Source organism: Sipha flava, unplaced genomic scaffold (assembly GCF_003268045.1).
Source record: "Sipha flava isolate LNK unplaced genomic scaffold, YSA_version1 450_pilon_pilon, whole genome shotgun sequence".
In the NCBI taxonomy this organism is placed as follows: domain Eukaryota; kingdom Metazoa; phylum Arthropoda; class Insecta; order Hemiptera; family Aphididae; genus Sipha; species Sipha flava.
In genome coordinates this window covers 1-8,488 of record NW_020273205.1, presented here as the reverse complement: position 1 = coordinate 8,488, position 8,488 = coordinate 1, and the positions used below count along the sequence as shown (strand labels likewise).

Here is an 8,488-nt window from a genome sequence, read left to right as displayed (position 1 = left end):
TGGACAAAAAAATTAAGTTATCATGTGATTACACGGGGTAGGTTTAGGGTTCGACCGGTAAACGCACAAGTTTCACGACCGGTCGCTTGTATACCCCGTCTTGAGTGCGCACAGACACGACGCGAACAACATTGTCGGAACCGGGGTGGACCTCTGTGATGCAGCCGAGACGCCACTCGGTTGGTGGTCGAGATGGAGCTTCAACGATGACCATGTCGCCGATCGTCAGGTTTGGGGACGACTTGAACCACTTCTGTCGACCTTGCAATGTGGACAAGTATTCGCGTGACCACCGTTTTCAATATGATTGATGGCACTGTCGGATGAGCTGCCAACGGTTCAAACGGCTGATTGGGACGTCAGTGGTGTCTGGTTCGGGCATGGCGTGAATCGGCTGTCCAATCAGAAAATGTCCCGGCGTTAATGCGTTTAAGTCGTGTGGATTGGAATAGATCGGTGTGATCGGACGTGAGTTTAAAATGCCTTCAATGCGTGTGGTCAATGTATAGAACTCTTCGTATGTCATCACCTGTTGATCGATGACATGCTTGAGGTGGAACTTGACACTTTTGATGTCGGCCTCCCAAATTCCGCCGAAGTGTGGCGCGGCAGGCGGATTGAAATGCCATGTGCAGGCTAGATGCGACGACAGGCGGTCTTGGGCCTTGGAGTCACGTAACAACGTTTTTAGCTGGCGCGCGGCGCCGACGTAATTGGTGCCGCAGTCCGAGAACATTTTGGACGGAATCCCTCGTCGGGCGACAAAACGATCGAGTGCTGCGAGGAAAGCATCGGTGCTGAGATCGGTGACAATTTCGAGGTGTACGGCCTTAACGGACATACAAATAAATAGCGCGAGATAAATCTTAACCGATTGCGCATTGCGACGGCGGTGCTCCTTTACGAGGAACGGCCCTCTGTAATCCATGCCGACGTGTGAAAACGGCCGATGAGGCTGGACCCGGTAGGACGGTAGATCGGCCATAATCGGCTGCGGGCGGACGGCTTTGTGACGTTTGCACGGTACGCATGAAAAAATGACACGTCGAACCGCAGCGCGACCCGACAAAATCCAGAATTTTCGGCTTAACATTGACATTACCAACTTTGGCCCGCCGTGTAAAAATGACAAATGATAGTGACGGATAATTAACTCGGTGAGGTGCGAAGACCGCGGCAACAATATCGGATGCTTCGCGTCATGACTAATATCGGAAAAGCGCAGGCGGCCTCCGACCCGTATGATATAGTTGTCGGCGATGTATGGTGCTAATTGTGCCAAAGACGGTTGTGTTATCATAGATTTATTGTTCAATGCTTTAATCAGATCCGAAAAATAGTATTGTTGTATACGTTGTACGACGATCAACAAAGAGCGTTCTCGCTCGGCAAACGTGATAGGACCGACGCGGAGCGGTTGTCGTCGTAGACGATGAGACAGATAACGGGAGACGTAAGACAATACTCGTAACATTTTTTCGAATAACGAAAATCGACGAAGACAGCATTGATTTCGGCAAAAGACCACGGGAGGCTGGATCTGCGGGATTGTCGTTCGTGGGTACGTAGTTCCACACACAACCAGGTAGTAACTGACATATTTTGGCAACCCGATTGGTCACAAAAATTTTAAAATGTTTTGGGTCTGATGTTAACCACGACAAAACAACTGACGAGTCCGACCACGCACGCAGACGAGATATAGACATTTCGGTGGACAGCACAGATTGAACGTGATGAAGTCTCTGGACCAACAGCAGGGCCCCGCATAGTTCCAAGCGAGGTATGGAAAGCGACTCGTCGGTGGCGGCACTCTTTAGAGGGGCGACCTTAGTTTTGCAGGTGATTAACTGGACGGAAATATCACCGGCGGCGTTGACGAAACGGAGATACACGACCGCCGCGTATTCCTTTATCGATGCGTCCGCAAAGCCCAATAATTGAATGTCCTGATGACGAATGACGTCGATGTGACGCGGAAGACTTAAATCGAAAACGAGCGGTAGCTCAATACAGAATTGTTGCCACATGGACTGCAGCTCGGGGGACATCGGATCATCCCACCCGAGTTTATTGCACCATAATAACTGCATGAAATATTTTGCTCACAACAACATAGGACCAAGAGCGCCAATAGGGTCGAATAAACGTGCAATAACGGACAACACCTGACGTTTCGTCGAAGTAATTTTATCTAGACTGGTATGATACGCAAACTTGTCGGTATTTGTGTCTCAATGTAAACCGAGAACCTTTACGGCGTGTTCTTCGCGCGGATCGAACGATAAGGACCGTACGCGGTCATCGGGGGAAACGGACTCGAGGACGATAGCACTGTTAGTAGTCCATTTGCTCAACATACAGGCACCACTGCGTAGTAAACCGACAATATCTTCCTTCCGATGTAGTAAAAGCTCTTCGGTGTCAGCCCCGATAACGATGTCGTCGACGTAGGCAGCACGAGTAAGGACGTCTTTTGCAAGTGGAAAACGATGACCAACTTGCCGGTCGAGTTCGTGAAGACAACGTATGGCGAGATACGGCGCGCAATTAAGACCGTATGTTACAGTACACAACTGAAATAAATTCGACGAGGTCGTCGGTAGGCGAATTGCGCCAAAATATATGTTGAAATGCCCAGTCTTCTGGACGAATTAAAATTTGTCGATACATTTTGACGATGTCGGCGGACAAAATGTACCTATGCAAACGACAACGAAGTAGAATGTCGCGTAAATCGACTTGAAGTTTTGGTCCAGTGCACAATACATCGTTCAGTGAGCGACCGGAAGACGAAACGAACGAAGCGTCGAACACGACGCGAATTTTGGACACGTCACCGTCGGCCTTAAGCACGGCGTGGTGCGAAATAAAGTATTTACCGGGTTCCGGGAACGGTACCATGTGTCCTAGCGCTTGATATGTAGACATAAACTTACGGTAAGCAGCATACAACTCGGCGTCCTTAGTCAATCGTTTTTCTAAATTGTAGAAACGTTTCAACGCGAGATAAGGCGCGAATCACCGAGACTGTGACGCGGGGTGTCTTGCTGTTTAGCTGCACTCGCGAACAAATGACGAAATGGTAACGCCACGCAGAATCGGCCGGTACAATCACGCGAAGTAGATTTAGAAAAATAGTCGTCGCACCACTGATCTTCCGTCGTTGGCGACGAAGGGGCGGCAGGTTCTTCGACCGACCAAAATGTTTGTAACAAATCCCCAATGGCAGGTGGAGCGACGGCGGTGGTCAGCGTGACTGGAGGTGACTTGCTCGGAGTGGAAAATGAACCGAAAATAATCCAGCCGAGCTGCGTGTCGAGGGCCGACGGTAAACCTAAACGATGCTCCACACCCGCGTGTGGGCGAATAAGATTAGGTATTATATCTGCGCTGAATAGAACGTCGATGCGCGACGGAGTGTCGAAGTTCTCGTCCGCGAAACGGAGGTGTCGATATTGTTGACGCATGTTTATCGGCAGCCGTGTGGACGGCATGGCACCGGTGATTTGTTTTAGAATAACTAATTCAACAGACGGGAATAAAAAATCTGGTTCAAAACGGGACAAAAATTGACAACTGGTTACACCTTGAACGTGGGACACAGGATTTTGCGCGAAACCAACGATGTCAGACTGGTAGCGACGTTTCGAAAGTCCAAGAAGCGCTGCGCACTCACTAGTCACGGCCGAGATCTGTGAGCCACTATCGAGTAATACGCGTACGCTGTGTACTCGTTCCCAAGCGTCTTTAATGTACACAATCGCTGTACCTAGTACGACGGTAGAATTGGTGCACGCGGCACCGACAAACGAAGTAGAACCGCCACTAGACGTGGTTGGTTGAGATATCGGGTTAGTGTTCGGAGTCGTATTATTTACAACTGACGTTCGATTTTGTTCATGATGTAGCAAGGTGTGATGACGTTTACTACTGCATGAACGGCACCCTCCTTCTGACGAACAAGTGTCGAACATATGCAACGGACTCATGCACGCGAAACACAATTTGCACGACAGTACAACATTTCGGCGTTTTTCGACAGACATTTCGTTGAACTTCGGACATAGATAGATATTGTGGTCAGTCGTATCACATGACAGGCAACCTCTCGATTTCGACTTCAAGCGGCATAAACGTTTTGTGAGACTGCGCCTTAGACTTGTCATGCGGTTTAAAAGTAATATCTGGTTAAGTAGAATTTTTTATATTCTCTAGTATTCTGCACCGTTGCTGTACGAAAGTGAGTAACTCATCGAATGTCGGAATAGTAGAATTCAACGCATTGGATTAGAATAATTGAATCGTGGTCGGATCGAGAACTCGAGAACCCATGTGGAATAATAAAAAACTTGAAAGGTCGTTGACACCGAGCGCTTTGATTATGGCTACATTTTCTTTGAACGTGTTGATAAAAGATGTCAAAGCCGGTAGCGATTGATGTGTAATAGGTTTGAATGCAAACAATTTGTCTAGATGTGCCGAAGCTAACAAACGTTTATTGTCAAACCGAACGGACAGTGCTTCCCAAGCGAGGGCGTAATTATTTGCGGACAGCGGTATTGCTTTGACTACAGCGAGAGCGTCACCCGATAAACACGACAGTAGAAAGTGAAAACGTTCGGCATCACCAATGCCGGTGTTGTCGTGTACGAGAGATACATATATATCGCGGAACGATCGCCACTCTAATAAACTACCGTAGAAGCTGGGCAGCTGAATCTTCGGTAAAGGAACGAATTGTTGTGGCGCGGAAGCGATGGACGACGAAGACGACGATTTAGAGGCGATCATAGAACGATCATCCCAATCAAATTCGGCAACACGATTAAGATCGATTAACGCGTTAATAATAGCATCTTGTAGATGTTGAAATTGTTCGACGTATTCATTTAAATCATCGGCGTGGATAATTAACGACGGTACTCGATCAGCATCAGCACGGGCGGCTACGGCTGTGGCGTGAATACTTTTAATAGAATTTAAAACGTTATCGCGTTTGACACGCGCTCGAGCTAAAGCGTTTTCGGGAGTCTCTTCTTTTTTCGGTGGTATGACGACAGAAATACGAATCAAATGAATGACAATTTAATCTAATAAGATAGTAACGAAATAATCACACGAAAATAAGATCCGGTTCGAGGGACCAAACAATGTGCGGTCGGGCTGCACAAGAAGCCGGAGATACACTACAAAAAAAAACACCACGCCGGGTGGCTGACGAGCCAAAAACAAAAAAACGTTCGTAGACGCGGAACGGCGATTAGTTCGAATGAACAAAAATAAAGGCAAACTTATATAAAAAAAATGGCGGACTAACGGCAACCGGACACCGGATCGCGAACCAGTTCCGTAGACGGTGGAAGAACGACGAAAAGCACACCGGCGGCGGGGCACCGGCAACGGGCAACTTGGCCGCGGCGATAGCGGGAGTCCAGGTTGGACGCTCCGGCGCGACAACGTTGCGGCACATTACCAACTGCGACATGACCGCGCGCAATTTGAATTAGACTTGTATCCAACAGCAAGTGATGAAAATTAATAGATATATTTATTATATATTTTTATATTCAGTATTAATAATTTACTGCGTACTTTATTTCAAATTGTAATTTTTAAATTTAATAAATAAATGGAAATTTGACTTCTTTAGTGTGAAAAATAATTCAATATGCAATAAGTGTCAGTCTTTAATATGATAATACTTTTTCAAAAACAATATGTAAAAATATTTGTAACAAAAATAAATGTATTACAGGAAACAAAACCTGTATAATAAAATAAATCATTATGTAGGTATTTTTTAAAAAAGTATATCAAAAAAAATTTACAATACTAATCTATGTATTAAATTAAGACACAAAACTAAAATTAAATTATTGAATTAAAAATATTGTTTTGACCATAAAAGTAAGTTATTTGGCCCACTGTGACACCCTATGAAAACGCATTTAATGAAATAAAAAATAAGTTGATGGAACCACCATTTCTCATGCATTACAATAAAGATGCCGATACTATTTTAGTAACAGATACGATTTTGTTAGGTTTAGGAGTAATTTAACAGCAGAGAGATGACGATGGCAATATTCATCTAGTTTCCTTTGAGACAAAAAAAAATTGTTACTAATACTAACTAATCGCCGTTCCGCGTCTGCGAACATTTCGTTTTTGGCTCGTTAGCCACCCGGCGTAGTGTTTTTTTTTTGTTCGTCGGTAACTAGCCGTCTTGGCTACTCACCCGAGCCCCTGCGCTCACCGACTCATCGCGCACATGCTCGTTTCGTGCGATTCGAGTCACGGCCGCCCGTGCCAAACCACGAGCTGTATTTTCGTGTTTTTCGTCGCCCGTCCGATTTTTCGCTGTGCGACCCCCGACCCGTGGTCATTTACGCCGACCACGTGTTTTAGTACGACCGTCTGGTGTCTGATGCGTCATTACTGATTTTGTTATATTTTGATACGCTCGGCCGATCTTTGCCGTGCGATTGAGCCCCGCTCGCTTCGACGCGCCCACGTGTTCCGCCCGCCCGTTATAATACGCAGTGCGAACCGTCGCGTCTATTCTGTTTGTCGTTTGAGCCGCGTTCTACGCCGCGACAACGGACAGTCCACGCGTGCCGTGTTTTTTTTTGTAGTGTATAAATCTGACATCTGTAAGCATCACGTCCGATCCCCTCGATCAACGATCGCATCGTCTAAGTTGGAATACCTCCGTCGACCACCGAACGTACGCACGTGGTATCGTCGACGTTTTTCGTCATATTCGACGATAGTGCGAGTGTCGCAATCAACGCCTGTCGTTTCGCGGTCGTTCCAGACCAATCACAGCACCAACATCGTGTTATCATCGAGCCAGCCAGGTTATCAGGTCGTGCACACGACATCATTTGTTTATTATTATTATTATTATTATTATTATTTTATTCGTCACGAATCGACGTACCTTTGTATTATTCTGCCGTCTTCGACGCGGCCATATACATTTATTTGTTTAATCGACCTGTGATTGTGCGCCCCATATACTAACCCTAGTAGGTAAGGTATTTTATTGCAGAAACAAGCCAATAAATCGTTCTGCACATTATCATATATAAAATATTGTGTTTGTTATTGGTCACCTAATTCTCATTAATTTTTAATTATTTTAATTTAGTCAGATGTGAACCGCCCATAAAATTATATACAGTCCACTCTCTACCTCCTTACAGGGACATCGAAGCATTTTGCTGTAACGGTGAAATAATCGCACCCGACGGGTTACGTGTAGGTCCGCCGTCCGTGCGCACACACACACACACACACACACACACACACACACGCGCGCGCGCGCGTCAACTCGTCCTCCGGCTTCTTGTGCAGCCCGATCGCACAATAATCATTATCTTCATATGTGCATATCAAGATGCATCTGAAAGTTCATATGTGCATATCCACCTTGGTGCATAATATATATTATATAAACGTATATGTCATAGATAACAAGATTAAATATTATCGCTACGAAAACGTATTACTTGATTGTATTTTTCTGTGATCCTCGTAGTCTCGTGTCTCGAGTATCGTCGTTTAGTCTATTCAAAATAATTTACAAAATGCTCAATAAATTATTATACTTCATTAATTATTAATATGATGGCATCAAAATCTGCTAGTGGTGTTGCGAAACGCAAAATAAAAAAACATGTTTTTATATGCGAAGTAATTTATATTTTTAGTATCATCGTTTTTCAATAATCATTTCCATTAAACTTATTTTTATTAGCGGAAGATTCTGTTCTCTCAAACGTTTCGTTGGATTATTTACCAACGTCAACAGGGATAGGAAAATTCTTTACTAATAAAATTTCTTGTTTTGTTATCCACTCTTCTGAAATTCGAACACAATGAATTAGTAAATAACTATGTTAAAAGAAATCATCTTCTTTAGTTTACTTCCAAACTTACTTTTTTGTTTATCCACAGGAACTAAATATTTTACGATTGATTTCTTAAAAACATTGCCATTTTTATCTTCTTTTTTTACAGAAAGAACAATACGCACAGTTTCAGGACTAGATCCAGTTATATCTTTCACAGATTTATATGAATTGTTAACCATATCCTTGGATTTCACTGATACGTCAACCACACTTGGTGAACAATTAAGTATCGTATCTTTCTTTGCCATTGATTCTTCTGAAATAAAAGAAATTTAATTACCATATTGACAATTTATAAAGGATTTAAAATTTTGGCTATTTCTTTATTGAAGTTAAATGAAAGAAGCATTTATTTCTAAAGCGAATGTAATTTATTATAACATTTGAACGGTGTATAAATTCAGGATAGTCAATATAATACTAAATTAATTTAAATGAAATTTTCAATTCTAGCATAAGTTTTAATTATTCGTAGTTCTGATTTTAAAAAGACAGTTAATATGTCATATTCTGAGTGAGTATTCATTAAATGTGGTATTTATATAATAGGAAATATCTAAAAAAAA

General features: G+C 43.6%; 3 protein-coding genes across 3 annotated transcripts; all 3 read right to left on the bottom strand.

The window, feature by feature from the left end:
- Positions 1–298: 298 nt before the first annotated feature.
- LOC112689568 lies at positions 299–985 on the bottom strand. Its single transcript, XM_025563344.1, has one exon. The coding sequence runs from the start codon at positions 983–985 to the stop codon at positions 299–301; it is 687 nt and encodes a 228-aa protein (XP_025419129.1).
- A 1,565-nt stretch (positions 986–2,550) lies between these two features.
- LOC112689567 lies at positions 2,551–4,049 on the bottom strand. Its single transcript, XM_025563343.1, has 2 exons — positions 3,038–4,049; positions 2,551–2,981 (listed from the first exon to the last, which is right to left on the bottom strand). Exons 1-2 carry the CDS (start codon positions 4,047–4,049, stop codon positions 2,551–2,553), a joined length of 1,443 nt encoding a protein of 480 aa, XP_025419128.1.
- A 241-nt stretch (positions 4,050–4,290) lies between these two features.
- On the bottom strand, positions 4,291–5,488 carry LOC112689565. The gene is made up of 2 exons (XM_025563342.1): positions 5,398–5,488; positions 4,291–4,955 (listed from the first exon to the last, which is right to left on the bottom strand). The coding sequence occupies exons 1-2, from the start codon at positions 5,486–5,488 to the stop codon at positions 4,291–4,293; spliced, it is 756 nt and encodes a 251-aa protein (XP_025419127.1).
- Positions 5,489–8,488: the final 3,000 nt, after the last annotated feature.